Raw genomic sequence first — 25,600 nt, 5'->3', positions numbered from 1 at the left:
TCAGATTTTTATTTATTTTTCATTTGCAAGTGCTCTGCAACAGTGAAATTACACATTGAATAACTGAAAATGACAAAATAAAACAAATTAAACCATAACACAAACATCAAATTCACATTTTTCTAAATTAACATTAAGGTTTCCAAATTAACACCCAAAACCTTTCTTTGAAAGACATAGTTGAATTCAGTTTTTTTTTTTATACAATTACAAATTAAACCCAAAACCTTCTGTGCAACTGTATAATTAAATCAACCCCAATGGCTCACTCTGAATGACCTGTAGACCACAAATCCGACATGAACGACTTCATCTGTAACATTTCATATGAAGCTTCATATGGTCACAATTAATAACTGAATATCAGCCACTTTATCTGCCAGTATAAGTGCTAATTAGTGTGCAAAGCAATTCTTGATTGAAATGACACTTAAAACTGACAGTTTAAAAATTAGGAATAAAGAAAAAAAGGTTATGAAAATGAATACAGATCAAGCTTGGAAGGATATCTTCTGTGGCGGGATTCAGGTCACTTCAATTCTTTGAGTCGTCCAGTGTTTCAGGTTTAGTGTAACAGAGGTCATGAGGTCACATTTATGATGCTACAGCCAGACAACCTGTAGCTGATCTGCAGGGGGAAAGACAGAGTGACTCAATAACTGTTTTTCTCAAAAATCAGTGTCATTTGACAACAGTTTCATTCTGTTCTCTGCAAGACTGGTAGAAATATTGGGCCTCATTCATGAAACACGAGCAGAACAAATGTGTAAATCATTTGTAAAGCCAGTCTGACAAACCTTTGGATTGATGAAAGTTTTCGTATTTTCAAAATGTTAGTCGGTACGAACAAAATTTACACCTGCCATGTGTAAATCTTGCGCAAGACATCTGAACGTGTTGTGTTCTCAGACAAACTGTCTTGAATACATTTTGATAGTACAATTATAGTAATTAATAAATTAAACATGTAAAATTAACCCTCTGGGGTCTGAGGGTGTTTTGGGCCCTGGAGAAATTGACATGCCTTGACATTTGTAAACACTATGACATCTGAAAACACTGTATTCAGCACAAACTGGGCTACAATAATATGTGAGCAACATGTACGTACATGTTTGTATTTGAGAAAATAACATGTGGTTTTTAAAAAAAAAAAAAAAAAAAAAAACTCTAAACATTTGTTCACAAGACTGAGAACTGGATCTTGCAGCCTAGAGTTTTTGCTACAAAATGTGAAAACCATCCTGATCACTCATTCTTACAAAAGAATACAGTAATTTAACTTTTGTAAACACACTTTTAGAAAGGCCATATGCTAGGAGGCGTGGATGATGAATATTGATGTGATTCACACCTGAGACAAAGACCCCTCCCCTGAGAGAGAATGAATGTTTGTAGCTTATACACAAAATCAAGTTTAAGTAATTTGACTATACATTTTCTTTAAAGACTTAAATGGTAGTGTAGGTCTAAAGTTAAGTTTTAGGTCAGTAATATTTTTTTAATGTTTTTAAAAGAAGTCTCTTCTGCTCAAAGCTGCATTTATTTTATCCAAAAATACAGCAAAAACAGTGATACTGAAATATTTTTACAATTTAAAATAACTTCTCTTTGAATATATAGTAAAATGCAATTTATTCCTGTGATCAAAGCTGAATTTTCAGCATCATTACTGCAGTCTTCAGTGTCACATGATCCTTCAGAAATCATTCTAATATGCTGATTTTCTAATATGGGCATATTTACAGCACATTTTACACATTTACACCTGAACAGATATTTGCGAGCACAAGCTTCAGCTGATGATAATGATGCAGCATAAACTAGTTAAAACAATATCATATTACATATCATATGTCATACAGCATACAATTTAAATACCTGCTTTAGCTGATACAACATTTAAAATGTAACAAACTTGCCTATTAGGACATATTTCAAATTTCAATACTTTGAATACTGGCTGGCAAGTCTGGAAATAGTCCAACTAGTAAAATATGTACATGTTTATATAAAATAGTATGTCAACTAATGTAAGTAAAACTAAATGACTTCCTCATCCGAAATTGTATCCTCGGCTGGATCAAGTGAAGAAAATGTGAACTCTTCCTCTCCTGTGTAGCGTGCCATCTTCCAAACACACAGAAAAGTGAATGAACTTGCTTTAAGGCACTGTTGGGGGCGTTCACCATTTGCATTGATCGCCTCAGCACACTACTGTATGAATAGCGCACACTACTGGTGGGTGGGATCACATTAGCGATAATTAGCTGAGCCCGGAGAAACTGTACATTGCTTTGTTTCATACAGATTACACTGCAGGAGAATATCTGTTTTAAATTTGATTTTATTTAAAAGTAGACATTTTAAGCTTTCTCCAGACACGTTTCATGTTTGTGTGATAAGTATTCACGGAGTTTCAGTTCATTTGTGACGTGTTTCAGAAAGATGCTCGCAGAGACAGAGACAGCTGAAAGCACACCCTGTTTATTTTCTTTATTTACAAAAGCACAAGGTTTTGTTATTGTGAGTGTACACAAATAATAGTAGACCCTTTATAGTCTCTACATGTCTTACACTTATCTGTATGCCCAAAAATGACGGAATATTTTAAGTTGTTTCCACTTATGAGGAAAGAATCCAGCAGGACGCGCCAGTGCGTCCGTCCACCCCAGAGGGTTAATGCCACAGTAATGCAAGTACGTCAGTCAAGTGTGTACAACAGAACTGCACATGTGCAACATGTTGGCCAAATTTCTGCTCTTAGTCACAGAAATGCAAAGTGTGAAGTATACTCACTCCAAATTGCTCTTCAGTTGGTATACGGTCCGCTTGTCAAGATATCGACAGAAGAGTGTTAGCAGGTTGGATGGCAGTTGAAGGGGCTCGACAAGTGTTGTCTGTGATAGCTGCCGGGCCACATGGAATACTGTATCCGTCCTTAAGGTTAGGAGAAACAAGTTTAAATATTGAATTTACCATTCAATTCATGCCTCAGAAGAGCTGAGAAGTATGTTATCCTACTACTACACCACATTACCAGAGAAAGATCAGAATTTAAATCTTTTCATTGAAAATCTTGTCATCCTCCTACCATGCACTTTTAAGATACAAGAATGTCACTGTTTGCGTAAAGCTGGAAGTGCAACACTTAGTTTATATAAAAATGAAACCTGTACATGTATTGTGAACAAAGTTGGGGATGCTAGTTTGAAACTGTAGCTTCATTCAGTGAAAGTATAGAATCGCGCTGTAGAATTCAGTACCGTAAAAGTTAGCTACATTACAAGCTACTAACAAAAAGTAGCGTTTTGTGACTACAGCGCTACTCATTGGAAGATTTAGCTGGTTACTGGAAAAGCACTACTGAAAAATGAAGTAGCGTTGCCACTGTGTCAAACACTGATTGTGAATGTGCCAGGTCTAAAGGTGCACGATCATGAACAGGGCTTGACCATTTATAAAAGAACTGTTCAATTTAATTGCATGAAAAAGAGCAGCTGGGACAAAAAATAAATAAATATTCAGAGTGACCATGTTTAAACCATCAACACACACACACACACTACCAGGTCTCAAAGTCTCCAATGCTGGGCTCCATGGGCAGGTCAGAAGATAGAAGCCTTTCTCCCTGTGAGAGTAGAGCGTACAGCAGGGACAGACCAAACTGCAAACAAAATAATTTAGAGAAAATGAAATGTCTGCAAATCAATGTAGTCTGATAAAGATGACACAGCATATGTAATAACACACCTTGTTCTGGCAGGCCAGTGTTAACCGTGTGTCTTTTGAGTCGGGCAGTGATTCGGTAAACTCTTTCAGAATTCTGATCAGCTGACTGAATGTCAGTCCACCAATCACAGTGCGGAGAGATGGATACAGAACAGGCAGAGCCTGTGAAGAGGTAAAGCTGGACTTTGATTGAACATTCAACAGTCAAAAGTGATAAAATGCATACAGGGGAGACCAGGGCTAGGTGTAATTTGAAGTTGTCATAAAGAGCCCTTAAGTAACAAAGTTGTCAAAAGTCATTACGTAGCAGTGCTTTGTATGTTGCTTTCAAACACAGTCAAAACCTCAGTAATCTGTGAATCCTGTCATCCAAACCAAGTTATTTTTGCAATAGCTGTTGGATAAGTGAACTAGGGCTGCAACAACTAATCGATAAAAATCGATAATGAAAATCATTGACAATGAATTTCATTATCAATTAGTTGGATATTTGCAGTGAGCACAGATAAGCTCTCAGTGATGTCACTTTACAGCCCAGTGAAAACTATTGCATGATAACTCATTTGAAAAACGACTGATACAAGTTGAAGCGGAAAAAACATGACCCAAGTCGCCCATCGCACGAGAGCACTTTATAAACACTTCAAAAGAAAATCATAAGTTTAAAGTGGTTGCTGCATAATATGCATTGAGAGCTTGTGCCGTTTCATGCACTTAAGACTTGTTTCTCTCCAGTGCATAACTTACATTTTACTGCTATTTTCTGTTTTGTAATATATACACGTTATGAATTCAAAATCAGGCGCGTACTCGTTTCGCCAAACCGTCCGTTAAACTTTCCTGAGCACGCAAGAGCGAGCATCAACGAAAATCAAACCAACTGCAATGGAGAAAGGGAGTGCAATCATTTTAAAATTACATGCGTGCAACATTATACCGTGATTTCGGTTTCATTGTAATCAATTATGCAGCTTTCATGGATGTCACAATGTCTCAAGAGGTCCAAGTGTCCTGGCTTTTAGTGTTTTAGATGGTTTTTCCATCATGTATGCGCATGTAAAACAATGAGCTTAGGATGTCTAGACAAATTCTAGGATGAGACTTTTCAGCCCGAGAGCGAATCTGATGATTGTCCTACATAAACTGTTTGCTGAATATAATTTATAATGCTAGAGGTCCTGATATTTAATAGTCCTGATAATGCCCAATGTCAGAATTTACCAGTAAATTTATTCTATGGCAAACATTTTTACTGGATAAAAATACACTACCATAAGTGTTTGCCCCCCCCCCCCAAAAATAGTTTAGAAACATGTAATGACAAATTTACACTTTTTACATTTGAATTTTAAATAATGTAATCAGTAACAATCATGTCTTTCAGCTGGGCAGAATTATTTATATTTTTATTCTGGAGTCATTTTGCCCTCTGCTGGTCTGATTTTTTTGTCCCACTCCATCCCTGATGGATAATTTTACTCTAAAGAATGGTAAAGGAACGGTTTTGCATATGCCCTGAAAGTAATATTAAAACAAATTCTTAACTTTGATGATTCAGGCTTTGTTCAAAGTTCTGTGAAAGTATAGAATCGCGCTGTAGAATTCAGTAACGTAATTTAAAAAAAAAAAAAAAAAAAAAAAAAGTTGCAGCCCTAAAGTGAACATAAAACCACAGGCAAAGATTAACTATATAAAGTGTTCACCCTTTTTGACAAACATTTCCAAGAATATTCCATAATCTTTCTGCAAGCAGCAATTACCGAGTCGAAGCACTTTAACAGCATAGTCGAATAATCCAACGAGACAAAAATCATAATTTTAAATGAAGCAGTTAAGGTTTGTAGATATAACCAATTCTTAAAGCTTTTGACCACTAGGTGGTGCTGTCCAGAAACATCACATGGAATCCCAAGACACGATCATGAGGTCAAAATCCAAGTTTGGTATTGGTATCACAATTTTAGTGCAAAGTTGAGCAAAAATATACATTTTCCAGATTTCTGCACCACTAGATGACACTACGCCCAAACTGCTCAGGTACCCTCTTATGGAATGGTGATGATATACCACATACTTTTGTCACCAGTGCTCCCAGATGATATATGCAAAATTTTGTGCAAATCGGTCGTACAGCCTAGGAGAAGTTGAAAAAAGTAGGTTTCCAGTTACATTCAAAATGGCGGACAGCAAGTATGGCTGACCATGGCAAACTGGATATCATACTTGGCATCACTCAAGGAATCTAAAGAGAGCAGTCATAGGAAAATAAGGCTAAATTAAATAAAACATTAGAAGCATTTTAACATTTCGTAATATCTTGACCACAAGGTGGCGCTGGCCCCACACTGATGATGCATAACAAGTTTTGTAATGATATGCCAATGTGTTTGTAAAACAGCATTTTATGACAATTTAAAATGGGAGACACCCAAGATGACCACCATAAGAAAATTGGAAATCATTCAACTTGTTAGGCCCCAAGGAATTGATTTTGGGAAGTTACATGCAAAAGTAGCAAGTTTTCATATTTTTACCACTAGGTGACGCCGTGCCGAAACTGTGCAGGTACCCTCAGGTCATGCTTGTGATGACATACCAAGTTGTGTGTCAATATGCTAAAGCATTGCGAAGATACAGCCTCACATTTTAGTGTGCTCGACGTCAAATTCGTTGAAAAATTTGTGAACAGTTTGTCTTTGGTTTAAAAGGCTTTTGATAACTTTGTCACCAGTATCCCTAGATGATACAAGACAAATTTTGTGCAAACCTGACATAAGGCTTAGGAGAATATCAAAAACAGCGGAAAATCTAGAGGCCGGAACTTGGAAACGATGTGACCCTTCAGAATCGGCCTGACCCAAGGAATCAGGAAAAAAAAAAAGTCTATGTCTTTAGGATCAAAAGTTATAGGTCGAAACATGTGCAACTTTCAACTGGTGGTGCTAGAGGGTTTGAGTTGCATATTTACGCTCGATTTCATTATACTTGAGACTTCAGAAGACCTAACATTTCCGGTTAGGGAACAGTGAGCAACAATGCTCCCTGGTTTTTACAGTGCATTCTGGGAAATTTTATGGGGCGAAGGTTTCAGTGCACTGGAATGATTTTACGATCGAGAAAGCCCTAGAAATGGTCGCTGATCAGTGCCCCGACTACTGAACTAGGGAGCTGATTGAGACAGCCCCATGACTTCCAAGCCTGGAATTCACCATTTTAAAACTCCCCAGTTTTCATGACCATGGGAACCCAATCTATAATGAAGGTAGTTTGTTCTCAGGACAAGAGTATTTCATAAATGTCAAGCCATTTACAAACATTGTATTGCCAAAACAATGATTTGAAATTTTTGTACTCCGTCCTTTACATTTTTGCAGTTCCATGACATTTTATAATAGGTTTACCGTTTACACTGTAGGCTTTTCAGCCAAGTCTTGACTGTTTAATGCCAGGTTCCCATTGTGACAACTTGCCCCATTTAGTCTGAAAACATGTTCCTGGCTATTGGTAACATATAAAGCATGACAACTGGCCATGGCCCAGTCTATTCACATTCCACATTTGTTCCAGACCTCATCTGCATCTCTGCTCATTAACACTGGCAGGTGTTTGGTGACCACGCCCAGAATATTCAGAGCTGCATCATGTGACAGGAAGGGGAGGAGTCTGGCCAGCATTCTCTTTCCTTTAGAGATGAGAAGACAGGATAGAAACTCTTCACCTGAATCCCTGAAGGGTGAGATACCACAGCAGAGTGTAAGAGATCAGAAAAGCCAATCTGAAGTTGCTTATCTTGTGAATGTACAATATGTCTTCATCTTACAGGAGAGTAGGGCAGCGCAGTCGACTGTAGATGTGCTCCACCCGCCTCTGTATGTTCTGCATTAGTCTCCTCTCCTCCTCTTTATTAGACACTGTCACCTTCACCTTCTCTGACTCTTCCACTTCTAACAACACTATGTACAACTGTACAGGGATCAGAATCATATGGGCCTCATAGTTTAAACCACAAGACCAATTAATTGCACCCAATTCCATAGCAGTTAATACTGTATGCTATTTGTGTGGAATCTTCAAGACCTCCAATTAGAAAGGGTATTGTTTTTATGTATTAAATGCACAGATTGCCAATGTGTCTCTTAAAACATTGTCCCTGTAATCAATTAAATCAAACTTGACTCACTTTAACAGAACTTTAAAGGTGCAATTAGTAACAATTTTCATGTAATATTCGCCCTTTTTGTTTGCCAATGTGTGAACGGCTTGTAATGCAACTTAAAAATTGAGCCCTTCCCAGACTTCCTAGGTTGCCTATTAAAGCCTGTAGACTGATTTTCATGCGAAGGGAGCGGTGCGCTTTTGCCAGGAAAATCCAAAGGATGGGAAGATTACGCGTGCTCCCGAGAGCCTTGCCTCAGTTCTTCTCTTCTGCTATTCAACAGCGACAACAAACTGCAACACTAGGTAACGTTATCTTAGAGATGGAATCCAGCAAACATCCGGCTCCCAGCACAACACCGACTCCTACACAAACTCAGAGTAAGCCAAAAAAAAAAAAAAAAAAAAAAAAAACAAAAACACATTTATCTACTGAATCCAGTCTGGCTAAGCGGGAACGTGATCGAGCAAAAACTAGAGTGAACATCGGCAGGGCATTTGATTCCTGGAGGGACCTACGTTTGGTTTTGGGGATCAAAACTGACCCTGAATTGGCGTTCTTCTTATTGGACAGGTAAGCTTACATAACTGCAAAGCATGTGAAATATAGTGCCATAAGGATTCATCCGTGTAATTTTAGCTAACGCTTAATTGCAAGCTACCTTTGCTTCGTTGAAATTATTTGAAAGTTACGATCTTCTCTTTATACTAAAAGTCAGGTATACAGGATAAATTTAAGCAAATACATTGGTTTCTTAATTGTAGCATAGCATATGACATACAAAACAGTGCAACAGTAAACTGTCTGGTATAGTTCAGTAGTATGTAGCTGTGTGTGTGTATCAGTATGTTATGTTAGCTGATAAGTAGTTTTAGTTTAGTCTCAAAGTTTGTAGTAAAACAATCATAACTGTGTAACTTTAATTATGCTACCTCATCTGTCAGCATGATGCCGGTGAATCACGTTCAGTCTGTTTGTACGTTACGTTATTGTTCTGGCTGATGCTCACTCACATTCCTATGGAGTGTGTGCACGAGTGAGAGCACGAGCAACAGGTAGCTGGCTGCAGTTCACTTAAATGGCCACAGGTATCATTAATAACAAGGGTTTCTGAATCTTATCTTTAAAGTGAAGTAGCCTAATAGTGACACTAGCAGCAGCAAAGGAAATTACAATGGACTCAATGGCTGAACTGATGGTGCGAGTTTGGGGCAGGACAACCCATTTGCCTGACCAATGGCAGATGGGGAAAGTGTTTGTGAAACCAGTTAAAAAAAAAAAAAAAAAAGTGCAATTCTGTTTGGTGGCACAAGTGGTACTACCCCTTTAAGAGTAAGGATGACCAGTGTTGGGGTGGCATGTTATAATTAATGTGCATTATGTAATCAGATTACTTCTGTACAATGTAACATGACTTCAGTTACTTCAAGTTATGCATGTTGCTTTTCCATTCAAATTAAAGGCGGCTCCAAGGTTGGTCTGTGCCAGACCGTATCTAGAGCAGTTCCATTATAACATAACAGACGGGCATGTCTTCAGTTCCAGCACGGTTGAGGACATGATACAATTTGACCCTTTGCTTAACTTGGGCATGGGGGGGGGGGGGCGGCATAGGGATAATTTGGGCTCCCCAGCACCCCCCTAGACCTGGCCCTGGTGCTGCCCCTGAATTCTGTATAAATATGCAATGCTGCAAAGTCTTACTAAATCTAGCTCTGACCTACCTCAGCCTTTAATATCATAGCTTTTGTTCTGTGCCCCCTTAAAAAGTTTAACATTAGCCGGCCAATTATAAGGCGCATCAGAGCTGCCTTAAACTTTGTTGTCATGACGCATTAATTCAGTGCGATTAAATTACATGAGTGGAAAAAAAAAAAAAAGAAAAAAAAAATCATGCCACTCAGACCATAAGGACTGTTCACCTTTGTTCCCTGCTGGAAAATCCAGTTTAAGCTTGTAGCTGGTATCTAGCTGGGAGACCAGCTACCAGCTTGTCATACCAGCTCAAGGTGGTCATGCTGGTTTTTGGAACATGGTAACTGGTCGACCAGCTCATGACCAGCTTGGACCAGCTATCATGTTCCAAAACACAACAAGCTTGAGCTGGATTTTCCAACAGGATTATAAACCAGTGGTTCTCAACCCCAATACTGCACATTTTGTATATCTCCCTTTTCTGACACACCCAGTTCAGGCCTTGGAGTCTCCACTAATGAGCTGATGAGTTGAATCAGGTGTATTTGATTAGGAAGATATCCAAATATGTAGTGTTCCAGGAACAGGGTTGAGAACCACCGTTATAGACTAAAGCCACTTTTTATATTGTCTAATCAATGCTTTACTTGTCAGCTACAATAATGTAATATATTTGAATTCTAAATGATCTATTAAATATTAAAATATAAATTCTAGGGCTGTCAATTCAACACGTTAATTCAATGTGATTAATCATGTCCCAGGACCATAATAAGGAAGATTTCTGAGCATTTTCTGAGCAATTCAAGCTTGAAGTACCACCTGTTTTCTCCAGAGGGCAGCAAGCGAAACTTCAGCTGTATAAGCAACGCGCAGCTTATGAGAACGAACTAACCCTTCAGTGGACATGTCTAGAAGGTACCTAAAATCTCGTGGGAGTGCACTGAATGTTTACACACTGTGTTTTATGTATTTAGAGTCCTACCCCAACACTAAATTAAACCCTAAACCAAACCATAGTATCAGAGAATGAGACTCTCACAAGACTTGGCTGCCGGGGGGGGGGTTACCTTCTAGACACAGACCCCCTTCAGAAGACAGCACTACACGAGGACGCGTTCAAAACACAGCTTGATAGATCGAAATCTGAACTTAGGGATCAAGACATGTTTTCCGAGTATTAAACTGTTTTGACACAGTGACCTTAAAATGTTACGTTTATGACATGATGCAAACAAAGCGAGACGCTCCAAAAGCGTCCGTCTGATGCAGGTGTATATTGGCACGTCCAATATACCTTAGACAAGCCCTCATAATAAATCTTGCACTGACTGACAAATTTAATTGCAAAATGGATTGCAGTGAACTGTAGGCCAATGATTGGCTTAGGTTCAGTAATATTCAAATAAACAATACATTGGATTCTAAAGCCAATTTTTGTATTGTCTCAATGCTTAACTCCTGCCACAATAATATAATGCATTTTAATGATCCGAATACTATCATTTATTTTATATGTTATGTTTTATTATTTCAAAATAACTAATTATTTCAGCATTATTTTAAATTGTTATGAGGGCACACCAATTAATTTTTAAAATCGACTGACAGCCCTAATTCAAACATTAAAGTTTTTTGACTTTACCTTCTCAATGGTGCTCAATACCTCCAACCTTTGCTGTTGACTGTCTTTGTGCTCCTGTACAAAAAGGAATTTTGAAAAAAAAAAAAAATGAATAAAAAAAAAAAATAAATATATATATATATATATATATATATATATTTTGTAGGCTCAACTTAAGACAGTCAGTCTCACCTCATCATGTGTGTGTGCATGAACAGCATTAATCGCTCGTCTGGGAGAGAAGCAAGTGGATACTGCGACTTGTCCAAGCGAACCTTCAATGTGGACAACTGAAGCAATACAAGAATTACTGACATTAGTTCATAATGTCAATGAATAAACATACAACAGTTTATGTAACTGATGTAACAGTAGGAATTCATTAGGTGTGTTGTGCCAGACCTGGGATGTAAGAGTCAGTTTTGGTCACATAAGGTGTGGTGAGTTTAGGTGGTTCCTTCTTTAACCGGTCACCCATCTCCTCCTCAGCTTGTTTAGCTTCCATTCTCTGATAGTATTCCTGCAGAGAACCATCACTACTCTGGACATCCGATAGCTTTGTCAAAAAAATCCATACATTTCTAAACTAACTTATCCAAAACATGCTGAAATGCTTTGGCATTTCTAAATTTTGACACCTTTAAAAACCTAAATGCTTGCTGTCAAAATTAGACTACAATTTGACTGATTGGAAGATTTGGGAGACATGCCACCTCTTAAAAATACAGGACTCGTTTTAGACAGTAAAAGCAATGATACCTGTGCCCCAACTGACCTGTTCATAATGGAACAGACTCTCATACAGCCCTTTTCCACTGGAATTGCGATGATTCTTGTGCCGAACCTGTGCTTGGATAGTTCACGGCCAGGGTAACCTGGAGCCTATCGTAAATTGGCTGCGCTTTTCCACTGACTTGAAACCCAAATGGTGACGTCACAGGTTACGTGGTAGTTTTACATGACTACCTTAAACAAACATGGCATGTCACAGTGTTTGTTTTCAGCTTTTACTTCTGTTTTTGAGGACGTATGCTGCCTTCAAGTGGCCCTAGGAAACTCGTACCTCTGAGTCCGGCATTCGTTACAATGACATGTCACGCATTCATGTGGGAAACAAAATATGGAAGCCAAACTCAAATACACAATGAACGATGGCAAAAGCTCTTTTTGTGTTGTACCAGTGAATAAACAAATGAATACACTTGCATCACTAATTCACAACATATGATTTAAAAATGCATGATATCCAACAAATTAATTTGCTTAAAACAAGCCACGAAAGGGGTGTCATTAGTTGACTAACAAATGTATTTTATTAAAAGTACAGAAGTTGAAATTTTTGCAAAATCACTGGCTTCCATCATCTTTCCTGTCAACACGCCCCTTCCAACATCCCATCTTGGCAACTCATGTATCATCTAGAATTCCGAGTTGCCCACTCGTAAGTGTTACTTTGCTTGACTGTTCATGTGCATGGAACTTGTAAGTACGATATTTCGACTCCACTTGAAGGGCACAATATTTAAACAAAAGATAAGTGCAACCCAGCATTATTATATTGCTCAAGATTGCCAGAGATGATACTATGCTCAAGACAAGCAATGAAACTACATTATTTGAACTTTTAAATGTGGCTTAACTTGCTAAGTTCTATAAACTGTAACAGTGTAATCATTATTAACATTGTAGCAGATGGTTATGCGATGGCAAAAATCCAAATATACGTTTACATCTTGATTGAGAATCCCACCAGTTTACTTAACAGATAGCCGCAATCTTCCAAACTAAGTGACTAGCTGGTCAAAAATCCCCTTGCAGAAGAGTTTGAGAATTCGCACCGGCCCAGGAACCCGCACTCGAACCATGTCGGTGGAAAAGGGCTAACAGAAGTCATGCCTGCAGATTTCAACAAAATTGGCAATTTCTGCACATGCCTCGCCTGTTGAGTGTTAACATGATTTCAGAAACATTTGAAAATGGACCTACTTGAAAAGCAGCAAAAAACAAAAAAACAAAAACAGCAGCATAGAGCACTACTCTGGAACTTTATTTCCTGAAAATAAAAAAAATAAATAAAAATAAAAAAAACCTACCCACCCATGATGTCATGGCGGTTCTCGATTTACAGGTTCACAACATTTAGCAATTGTATTTGAAGACCCAATGTATTTATTAAAAATGGAAACGATTAGTTTTCCCCAAGCTCTCAAGGCCCATTCTCATTAAAGCCCGACCAATATGGGATTTGAGACCAATATGGATTTTAGAGAAAAAAAAAAAAAAAAAAAAAAATTCACCGATTACCGATATTGTGGCCGATATAGCTAATTTTTGAACTGGAATGAAAACAGATCTTTTCTGTGTGGATTTTTCACAGATTTTGCACTGATATGACTTTGCAAAAGGTACTCAGGAGGCTGCTTAATTATCTTTTATCAAAGAATAGTTAACATTATTATTATACATTGTCAACAAATTCTAGAAATGAACACTGAGAAAATATACAATAGCTAGCTTAATAAACATTACCGTATGTTCAGTATCAGTCAGTTCCTGACCATTTAAATAAAGAATAAATAAAAATACAATAAATAGCTAAAAAAAATCAGTACTGTATATTTAGTATCAGTCAATGGCTGACCATTAAAATAAAAAAAAAAAATATAAATAGCTAAAACATCAGGGGCTGGTTGCACCAGCTATACGTATGTTACAACTTAGCCTAGTTGTGGCGTAAATGGGCACGAAGTCAATTTATGCACTACTAAATATGAGCGTTGCACCATTAAATTTATGTAGGACATAACCTTACCTATAAACAAAATATTTACGGAAGCCTCCAACCAGGAGTAACTGATGGAATAAAAAAAGCAGACTCATTTAATGACAATGAGCTCATGTTTTGGTTGACAGGCTTCAGTCCTTTCGACATATGGTGTTGGTATTTACACTCCCTTACGCAAAAAAAAAAAAAGAAACCTGAAGCAATATGAAACCAATCTAATGCTGCAGTTTTTAGGGTGCGTCGCCCAGTGTCAAGTTTCAACATTCAAAATACAGTATATATATATAGGATATTAAAATGAATAAATGTCTATTTTTTCCAGCCTACTGTATTAGTATTTATCACCCCTTATTTTAGATACAATTCCTATATATTATTTACACAGGGCAAATATACTATTTATTAAATCTACTTTTATTACGTATCCTATTTTAATGTCTGGAAAACCAGACTTTTCAATATTACATTTTATAAACGCAATGACTGGAATTGTTCGGATGAAGGGAGTACCAATCTGTGAATCCTGAACAAAACAATTTGGTGAATACGTTTACTCATTAGCTTCCACTCAGCTGACAATGAAAGTAGCTACATGGTTAGCTAGTTAGCTATAAGCTTGCTGTCATGGAGATGGTCTAGCATTGCATCACCAACTAGGTAACATGGCGTGAAATCAACACTCAGGCACAATTCACCACCGCACCGTTGTCTGCTGAGCTGCAAAAAGATGCTCCATTTACCTTTCAATCTGCTACATTACTGACTGAAACTATAGCTGGCTAACAAACATGTGATCAACATGAGTGACACGGTTGTCAGGGACAGGGTTAACGTTATATTAGTTATATAAAATGATGGGGTCATTAACTTTCCAGTATGCATTTCACAAACTAGTTAGCAATTTACCGAGAAGAGACCGCTCAACTTCACACCGCTGAACTCAGCTCTGTCTGCAGAGCCAGTTCAGAGTCAGCTCTGTAAACAATGGAGACGGAGCACGCTCTTCTGGACAAACTACGTAATGACACCAATTCTAAAGCATTGTTTTGTGCATTATATGTTCTGGAAAAAAAAAAAAAAAAAAAAAAAAAGTTTTCATATCGGTAAACATATGCCGATACAGATATCGGTGGGGCACTAATTCTCATGCATCATTCTTCAAAAAAATTCTTCATTACGTCTGAGAACGCATACCAGATCTTTTAATCATGAGAATTCCTCCAATTTTGTTTGTCAAACATGCACAGATTTTATTAGAATTCCTGGATTGAAATGGAGATAATTGCACACTCTTGTAAGGGCATATGTATCGATAGTCGATGATGCTATGATCAGCAATGCAGCGATTGGTTGGTGACAAGAGACCAATTTAATGATGTCATTAACTTATAAAAAATTATATGCATTTAAAGTAATATACTTATTATATACTGGTACATATTTGAAATGAATATAAAAGTGTATACACTAAAAACAAATTAAATAAGATTACATCCATAGTTACTCCGTTAACCTTGCCCTTAAACCTAACCCTAACCCTGCCCCAACCCTAACCTAACCCTAAAGCCCCTTTCATACTGTCAGCGATTGTCACTGCAAGCAACAGGAGACCATTCATGTTGAGAAGTTCAACTTGATGCAAATGCAGAGCGATATCACGCAGCGACAGCCAATGAGAAAAGACAGTCAAGCTCCTGTGAGAAAATGGAGACAAGTGCAGGAAAGATGGAGTTGTTGTCATCGATTTCACTGTTCTATATCAGGTTTCTGTAACAGCTTAAATGGATATAAAAAAAGTGAGGCATGGAAAACGGTGTCAGAAATTGACAGCATTCAGAGTTTGATGCATTGAAAGATCGATCTGTGTGTTGATATAATGCATTGAGTATTGATGTAGTTTATAACACTTTCCTGTCCAGAATGCTCATTTTTAGCGGCAAGTAAACTGATTTCTTATTAAATTAGATAATGTACCAGAAATTGTCACTGTTAGTTTAATGCATACATGAATAGATTGTTCATCTGGTTCATGATAGTATGAATTGAGCACTGCTGTAGTTTATATAAAAAGCACTCTCCCCTGCAGAATGTTCATTAGAGGCAAAACCAATTATTCCTTGTCAAATAAGAATGCCAGTAAAACGAATATCAATCTAGCTCATCTGTGATCAGATTTTCTGAAGCTACGGCCAGGTGTGCAGCAAACCAATAATGTTAGAACGGCCAATAACAACGAGAAATACAGAGACTAGTGACAAAAATCGCTGACAGCGTGAATGGGGCTTAACCCAATCATAACACCTAACGCTACTCCTTAACCTAACCTCAACCTCAGTAGCAGCAAATGTGAATCTTAAGAATTTTGCAGAATGCGCCACGTACGGAAAAGAGCCCTTAATTTGGCAGCCGAATTATTAAGAAACTGGATCTTTTACGAGAGCCACATATTCAACATCTCAAAACCTGCCATCTGGCAGGCTAACTGTTCTAGTAGATATCGCAGATTTATACCAATATCCTGAAATGTATCCAGCTAACCAAGTGAACCATGTTCAAAGAACAGGACTGTGGTGTGTGAAAGTCAATGCTCAGCAGCTATTACATCGAACCACAAGATTAAACAGTTCATGGATTCTTGTTTGTGCTCACCGACCTGGTAATAATAGTCATCTAGATGTGGATTCTCACTCTGCAGTTGGATCATCTGCAGTCGGATTATCCACTCCTTCTCTTTATCAGACATGATCTGTGAATAAGGGTCCCAGCTAACTGGCTTCCTGGAAATCACACATCAGTTCTCCATTTATAGGGGAGCATCAGCTTTATTGTCCATTATAGGCATTGCTGCTTGCATTCACCTGTGCGGTCTTGGCTGTCGTTGACTCAAAATCCGTTTGTGCTGTGGGTGGAACTGAACGACAGGACCTGGAGGTCTAAAAGTCAATGTGTGACAAAGGGATATTCAAAGTCTGTTTACTAGACTGTTTAAGTTATAGCAGGCTTTAAGACAAGGTCACATTTATCTTTGCATGGTGAAATTCCGTGGGCAAAGGTGTGGGCAGAAGGAAAAAGAATTGGGAAAAAACTAATTAGCAAGCCACCTCTTTTTAATGCTGCACTTAGTATACTCTGTGAGAGTGAAGTTAAAAAGAAACTTGCCGCTAAAATTGTCGTCCTCCATTGTGAATATTCAATGTAGCTGTGTACGAAGCACCGCCCACATAGGGGTCACTGCCAAACCAAGAAACTTCCTATTTGTCAATGCGTCGAATTTGCCCGTCAAAGTTCAAACTTGAACTCCACGTGAAATCCGAGGGGAAACTCTTCGCCACAGGAAGTCTATCACATGAATTTTACAGTGTGGATTTTCATTGAGAAGACTTTGACCTGCTGAATTTCACCGTGCAAAAGATAAATGTGACCGTGCCTTGGAACATAGCACACAAGTCATATAAACTTGTGTTCTGATATTTTTATGGTGCTCTTTTTCCATTTTTGGAGCCTGAGAGCTTCTTGTCACTGTGCAAATTTCATTGCAAGGAAAAAAGCAAAGGTTTAGAATGACATTTATCATGAGTAAGTGATCCTGTAAAGAGTAGATCACCGACCTGAAGCCCTGCATAATATTGGAGGATGGGCTGTAAAATGGAGCAGGTCTGGGGGAGTCAGTTCCGAATCGCAGGTGCATGTGTTTGGGAGTGAGGGGCATGGGGCTAGAGAGACGAGGACGGGACAGTGACAGGAATCCTCCTGGCTGTGGAAAAAAAAAAAAAAAAAAAAAAAAAAAGGTACTTAAGTGTGGAAGAAACAAGATTTATAACTTCCAAAATTGTATGAACATGGCACAGGTTACCTGGTTGTAACGCTGCTGGGGTGTAAAGAGTCTTTGGGGTCGGAATGGAGAGCTAGGCATCATGGGACTCATTTGTGCCTTGGCAAAAAAACAAAACCCCACACACACAAACACTTGTAACGGTACATTCATTTCTCAAACACAACAGTAAATATTGCATCTAGATTCAAAATATTCTATTGGCATTCAGTAATGTGTCGTTTAAGGAAAACGACAGTTACTATGAGCCCCATTCCTAAAGTAGGAAACAACTCAACCCACACCACTTAGGCTGTAGACATTTTCGGTTAGAGGGGTGAAGTAAATCCCATTGTCCTACACTGCAGGAGGCACCTGAGCCATATGTAGAGAGCAGAAAATCATACTTGTGGGGTGGATTCTTGACTTGGACCTTTAAGTAACTAGGGCTGTCAACAGGGCAGAGAAACTAATTTAGAAGTTTTCACTGACTTTTACAGAAATCCAAATTATATTCAAATTTTAAAGTCTTTATTTCAGGTAGGGGGGAAAATCTAAAAGTCATCCGATTAAACTGACGTTGTCTCCTACGTATAAATACATAGTATGAGTTTCTTAATATAAAAGGCGATCGTTTATTGCAACAAACATATCCTGCTGTTAACAAATGTGCGTAAAAACGTCACATTTACTTCACCTGTAGCTTTTATTTTGGCGAACCACTGAAAGCGCACTGTAGTGTCATTGTGTATTTGACAGTTTCTAGTTAAAAAAATCTGGTGAAACATGATCACCTCCTTTGTGATAATCAGGTTTTTTTTTTTGTTAAATATATAACTTAGTGGCTTCAAATGTTTGGCATTGCGCAAATGGGTGAACCTGCAGCACTTCAGTTCACACGAACCACTCCAAGACAACTGAAAAAGTGTATCATGAGCCCCGCAAGTGAACATAGAAACGCATCACTCCTTGAGCATTTTATGGTCCATCCGAATGCATGCTCAAGATTAGCATAGATGCTTAAATTAGTCTTATCAGTAATGACAACTGATCCTAATGTTCTAACTTTACAGTCCAATTCCCAGGTGTTTGCTTTATTTCACCTGTTTGCGGTGGCACACAAATTAATGCCGAAGAAACATCACCTGAACCTTGAAAAAAGCTTTTGAACAAATGTGGAAAAAGCATAGTCGGTAGTCAATAATTTGGAATTATTTTGAATTTATGCTGCTTGCTTGCAATGTAAATGGTAAGTACACTGCAAAGGAGCAACACGACAAAACTAAATGCTCCTCATAATCAAGAAGGCATAGACATGGTTTGAATAAGTGGTTCATTGTGTCATGTAGACTGCTTCATATTTAAAAAAAAAAAAAAAACACCACGCATTTGAGAGAACGTAGAAAGGCGTCTATAAAGCATCATTGAACTCGTGCTGAACTGCACGGCTCTGTGTAAACCTGCAGTGATTCACAACTTCAGTCGCTTTGCTCGATTTCTGTGTACAATTACAAATTTGAATACGTTTATTTGTCATGACTAAGTGGGCCAATGTGAAGTTGATTTACTGATGTAAAAACAATAAATTTGTCCTGCTCAGCAGTTTTCAGCTTTAGTATGTGTAGCCACATAACTTTCCTATACTGTTCAGTCATTTCTGACCGAAATCACTTTTTCCAAATGTAATAAGTTTCCTTTATCTGAGCAGAACAAGACTTGGTGACTTTCTCCATTTGCCATCTGAACACACACACACACACACCTCGATTCGATAAGCCTAAGTAGTCGTAAAAAAAGCATCACATTTACAGTTTGCGGTCAAAATAGACCAACCATTGGAAATGAACAGGAAAGACAGCTTTTTTTTTTTTTTTTATGTCGAATACAATATATAAATCAGCCAGTGCAGAACAAACACATACAGAAATGAAGGGTTGAGACTAGAAAACATGGGAGTGCCAAACACACACAAATGGTGGTGACACCAACACCACTTCCTAACCAGATAAGATTGAGATGCCGGCTGTAATATACTGTTAAAAGTATCATTTTAGACCCATTTGTTGACTGTCCTGTCCGACGTCACAGAAATAAACCATTCCAAAAATAAAATCAGCAAAAGAGTCCCTTTTCAGGACACTATATTTTAAAGAATTTTGTAAAAATCCAAATAACTTTACAGATCTTTATTGTAAAGTGTTTAAACAATGTTTTCCATGCTTGTTCAATGAACCATAAACAATTAATGAACATGCACCTGTGGAACGGTTAAGACACTAACAGCTTACAGACGGTAGGCAATTAAGGTCAGTTATAAAAACTGAGGACACTAAAGAGACCTTTCTACTGACTCGGAAAAACACCAAAGAAAGATGCCCAGGGTCCCTGCTCATCTGCATGAACGTGCATTAGGCATGCTGCATGGAGGCTTGAGGACTGCAGATGTGGCCAGGGAAATAAATTGCAATGTCCGTACTGCGAGATGCCTAAGACAGCGCTACAGGGAGACAGGAAGGACAGCTGATCGTCCTCGCAGTGGCAGACCACGTGTAACACCTGCACAGGATCGGTACATCCGAACATCACACCTGCGGGACGGGTACAGGATGGTAACAACTGTTGTTACACCAGGAACGCACAATCCCTCCATCAGTGCTCAGACTGTCTGCAACAGGCTGAGAGAGGCTTGACTGAGGGCTTGTAGGCCTGTTGTAAGGCAGGTCCTTACCAGACATCACCGGCAACAACGTCGCATATGGGCACAAACCCACCTTCACTGGACCAGACAGGACTGGCAAAAAGTGCTCTTCACTGACAAGTCGTGGTTTTGTCTCACCAGGGGTGATGGTTGGACTCAAGTTTATCTAAGCAATGAGCATTACACCGAGGCCTGTACTCAGGGGCGGGATCGATTTGGAGGTGGAGGGTCCATCATGATCTGGGGCAGTGCGTCTCAGCATCATCGGACTGAGCTTGTTGTCACTGCAGGCAATCTCAACACTGTGCGTTACAGGGAAGACATCCTCCTCCTTCATGTGGTTCCCTTCCTTCAGGCTCATCCTGACATGACCCTCCAGCATGACAATGCCACCAGCCATACTGCTCGTTCTGTGCATGATTTCCTGCAAGACAGGAATGTCAGTGTTCTGCCATGGCCAGCGAAGAGCCCAGATCTCAATCTCATTGAGCACATCTGGGACCTGTTGAATCGGAGGGTGAGGGCTAGGGCCATTCCCCCAAGAAATGTCCGGGAACTTGCAAGTGTCTTGGTGGAAGAGTGGGGTAACATCTCACAGCAAGAACTGGCAAATCTGGTGCAATCCATGAGGAGGAGATGCACTGCAGTGCTTAATGCAGCTGGTGGCCACACCAGATACTGACTGTTACTTTTGATTTTGACCCCTCTTTTGTTCAGGGACACATTATTCCATTTCTGTTAGTCACATGTCCATGAAACTTGTTCAGTTTATGTCATAGTTGTTGAATCTTTTTGTTCATACAAATATTTACACGTTACAGCTAGGGTGTGCAATCTTTTCCAGAAACATTGTTATACTGGTTGAAAGTCTCTTCACATCCTGATATCAAATCAATAATTTAAGTGGTCTATATATAAAAAAACAACAAAAAAAACACGACCAATCATTGCATTCAGTCCGAATGTAGTGATAGGATATCCTTCCTGTCTGTCAATCTATATTTGCATACTGCCATGCAATTTGATCACGCAGACAATCACATATCATCAGCGCGGGTTCCTTGACGCTGTGCAGAGAGAGCCGAATAGAGAGAAATGGAAGGCGAACCGCAGCTACCTTATGTTCCTCCTGAACCACCAGTAAAAGGAAACAAGACCGTATTAGAAACTTCTACAACGAAAAAACGTCTGGATCAAGAGTGTGCTAAAAGCAGAATTAACTCTGTGTGCGTTCATGTGTGATAGAGGCGTGGCTTTGGAGACACCTCTGAAGCAAAGGCGGGCACTATGCTTTCAAAGCTAACTTGCCAACTGCTAGCCTCTCTGGATTACACATCCTAGCTTTAAGTTTGCTGAAAATAAAAGCAGTTGAAAGTGAGGAGTTTAGAATGCCCTGTCGCTCATCGTGTGTCAAGGGTGACTAGGACAAAAACTGTTTAACATGGAAAAGATAACTTATTGCGTATTGTGGTGTAACAGTGTTCAACTTTTTACTTTTTTTGATGTTACATAAATGTGCATATTTGCATGCAAATTAATTGTGAAAGAGTAATGTATATAAGATCTTAAACTTAAAATCCCAAGTGCATAGTTTTATTGTTTTTACTTCAAGGAAGATGTTATCATTTAAAAAAAAAAAAAAAGAAAATACCTGTACTGTTTCCAGTCAAAAGTGACCACAAACAGTAAAGCAGCATTTCTTTAACAGAATTGGAGGGATAAGTTAAATTATGTATTTAATGTGACATTAATCAACATTAATATATCGTGATAATAAAAAAGGGAAATAACCAACAATTAAGATTCATAATAATCGTGCAGCCTCAGTCACTTTTGGTAAAGTTCTCCAATTAGGAAATTTCGCTAAATATGTCCCTTTCCAACATAATAGGACACAATGTAAAACCTTCAAGAACGCCTGTGCTTTTTAATGTTCATTTTAAGGAAGAAAAATTCCAGATAACCTGAAACCCCCACTACCTGGTAATGACATCTTTGGTTGAAGGAGCCCGTGAAAGGTTGACCTCTCCTTCCCCGACTCGTGGAATAAGGCCGCAAAGGGGACATGAAATTTGGAGAGACAGGTGGGACCCTGCAATGTGCCGATCTGTCAATCACTCCAACGATTGCCTGGTCCTGATTAGGCAGAAAATCAAAATGGTAAACAGCGGGACATTCTGCATAGCTGCAAAAGACACGTGAGATTTGCACCTGAAGTATAGATGGTGAAGATGATCTACTGGAATTTAAAGATGCTATCATCCACTGTGAGGATGACAGAGACAAATTACACCCCAGGCTGACTCAAAGCGCAAAATATTGCAGAATATTGAAGACTACACACTGTTTTTGAATTGAGATCCTCCCAGTAGGAGCTGAGGCTGCAATCTACAATAGCACTATCAATACTCTGGAAAAACAAAAGCAGAAGACAAAGTTACCACCCACATTTAGATCAAACTAGATTCGCATTTCCAGAAGGAAACTTCAGTGCTTGGAGAAGATGCAGAAGAGGAAGGAAGGGTGGTGGAAATAGAAGTTCAATACATTGCTGCGGTTTATAAAGCAAAATGACGTAACAGAACACCACGTGAACCTTGAGGCTGGGTCGACCCTTCACAGTCTTCACCACAGCTGGATCGTCAAACAGCTCTCCTCGCCCGGCTCTCCCTCTCTGAGACCGTCCCACTGAAGTGTAGGGCTGAACGTGAGGTTCAGGTCTGGAGGGTGAAGGGAAACTGCGAGGTGAAGGTGAGCTGGGTGGTGGTGGAGGTGAAGACTGTGGCGTTGGCAAGCGGTCATCACACAGAAACAGGAGATCCGTTGGGTCAGCCTCTGGTCCATCAGCACTCACGCCTGCATCTGAATTAAGTATTATGCACAACCAAGTTTGAGTGTTATACACTATTCACTCAAGTGTGAAGTGGTACTGTCAAGCAACAAACTATTGTATTTCAAGGTATCCAATACTGAACTCTCATTAATAGTTACTGAGAGCCCAAAGCTAGATTAAAAAAAATATATATATATATATATAATATATGCAATGGCGGGGCAACGCCAAGCCAGTTTTCACAAAGCCAATGCAAAGAGTTTGACTTTAAGACTAGGCTGGGTGGGGTTAGCAAAAGAAGTCAAACTTTCAACTCATGGTGGTGCTAGAGGGTTGGTCTGGGAGATGCCAAAGTTGGTCAGAAGACTATTGAGGCCCATCCTAGTAACGTGCCAAATTTTACAGCTTTTCTCCAAACAGTTCTAGGGGCTGCCACAGACATCAATGATGGAGGAAGAATAAAAAAAATTAACAGATACTATAGGGGCTCCAATGGTTAAAATGTTTTTTCCTTCAATTATTATGTGTTATCTTTTTGATTAAAGTTAAAAATTTCAACTTGTCCCTCAATTTAAAAAAAAAAAAATCCTGGGTTACAGTGAGTTTGAGTCACTTACAATGTGAATTGGGCCAATCTGTAAACATTAAAATACTCAGTTATAAAAAGTACAGCCACAAAGCCTAAATCTGCATGTTAACATGATTTCAGTATAATAAAATGCTTACTAAACTTTTCTGTGTAAAGTTATATCCAATTTTACACATTTGTTGCCATGACCACAAAACGCTGTAAACCCTGAAAACATCCATTTAAACAACTTAGCACAAATAATTCACAAATTTTAACAGAAGAATTAATGTAATGTAAGCACTTTTATAAAATTATAAGCTTCACATTTCTGCCTTTAAACCCTCCAAATATTGGCATCATTCACTTCCATTGTAATTGCCTCACTGTGACCTCATTTTTTGCCTTTTGTTTTTTTTTGTTTTTTTTTGAGGAACAAGTCAAAATTATTTTTTGTGGTGCACAACATGATTTTTAAGTAAACTGTCCTGCTTTAGACCATTGGCTCAATTTGAAATGATCAATTCTGATTAACTAATCCTAATTGTATTACAAACCATTCCACAGCAACAATTACCACAGTTTGCATGTTAGCAATCCAACACCACAAAGTTAATGTCTTTTAAAAACAATAAATGAATCAAGTCGTGTAATTAAAAGAAAAAAAAAAAAAAAAGTTACCATCACCACCCACTTTGTTTGATTCTACTTTAATATACTATATCATATATAATGCAAAATGTAATACAATAGTGCTGCTGTTAAACCTAAGCCAAATGTCTCCTCGTTGTAGAAGTCGATTTCCTCATCTTCTTCAGCCATTTCCTGCAGAAGTCCACAATCCTCCTCCCCGTTATCGCTCCACTGATCTCCATCCTCTGGCCAAACAGCATCAGGAACAGGGTCCCCCGGTTTCTCCTGAAAACACAGAAACACCTGATGCATAATAAAACACTTCAAACTATCATTTACACAGCACTAAAGAGTAGTTGACATGCTAAAATTATTTCACATGAAAAAATGGGTCATATATTTAAGTGTTAATGTTTTACAAAATACAAGAATTAGATAAATCTGAAACTTTTAATCTTTTCTGAATGTCAAACTTCATAGAATGTTTGTACTGCAAGTAAACCTACATTTGTTTCACCGCAAGACTATTAAAGACGTGAACTGCAAAAAGCTAAATGTGATTAAAATAGTGGGAACTAGAACATTCTTACAGCATATTCATTTTCACTTAAGACATTTATATTAATTTCAACCTAAAAACGCACTGCTGAAAACAGTTCAGGTCCATGATATCTGTCAATTAAATTAACTAGAAACATAAACCCCCCACTTGTCCTGTGTCCTGTATTTATTCATGAAATTGTATTCATAAAATAACAAAGTCACTCCAAACTGCTCAATCCTTCCACAATGATATTTCATTATCTACTTACGGGATGTTCAGAATCACCCATTGAAATCCTGTTTCGTTCACGCTCTGTGAAGTATTTCGTCTCGATACTGAACTCGTTGCGCGTCTACAGCTCCGTGTGCTGTCACACGTGCTTATCAGTGTTTGTAAATGAACGCACCTGCGCGCGTGCAGGCGGTAAAAGCGACTTCACGTGCTCCACGCGGAGGGGTCGAGCTGCTGCGAATATTTTCATAGGTCAGATACGTCTGAGAGCAATAAGGAATTCCAAGATA

The 25,600-nt window shown here is 38.6% G+C and overlaps 1 protein-coding gene across 1 annotated transcript; it reads right to left on the bottom strand.

Annotated features, from left to right (window-relative positions):
- Nucleotides 1–571: 571 nt before the first annotated feature.
- patl2 (PAT1 homolog 2) lies at nucleotides 572–25,455 on the bottom strand. The gene is made up of 19 exons (XM_051666962.1): nucleotides 25,348–25,455; nucleotides 24,670–24,820; nucleotides 23,098–23,363; nucleotides 22,846–22,911; nucleotides 22,713–22,766; nucleotides 22,482–22,637; nucleotides 17,846–17,923; nucleotides 17,601–17,746; nucleotides 16,851–16,925; nucleotides 16,646–16,769; nucleotides 11,610–11,727; nucleotides 11,400–11,497; nucleotides 11,229–11,279; nucleotides 7,553–7,695; nucleotides 7,302–7,458; nucleotides 3,754–3,894; nucleotides 3,570–3,667; nucleotides 2,800–2,940; nucleotides 572–628 (listed from the first exon to the last, which is right to left on the bottom strand). Exons 1-19 carry the CDS (start codon nucleotides 25,366–25,368, stop codon nucleotides 595–597), a joined length of 2,118 nt encoding a protein of 705 aa, XP_051522922.1. The 5' UTR covers nucleotides 25,369–25,455; the 3' UTR covers nucleotides 572–594.
- Nucleotides 25,456–25,600: the final 145 nt, after the last annotated feature.

The sequence above is a fragment of the Myxocyprinus asiaticus genome, chromosome 32, assembly GCF_019703515.2.
Source record: "Myxocyprinus asiaticus isolate MX2 ecotype Aquarium Trade chromosome 32, UBuf_Myxa_2, whole genome shotgun sequence".
Lineage (NCBI taxonomy): Eukaryota > Metazoa > Chordata > Actinopteri > Cypriniformes > Catostomidae > Myxocyprinus > Myxocyprinus asiaticus.
Note: the sequence above shows the minus strand (reverse complement) of the source record. Positions and strands in the feature narration are given on the sequence as shown.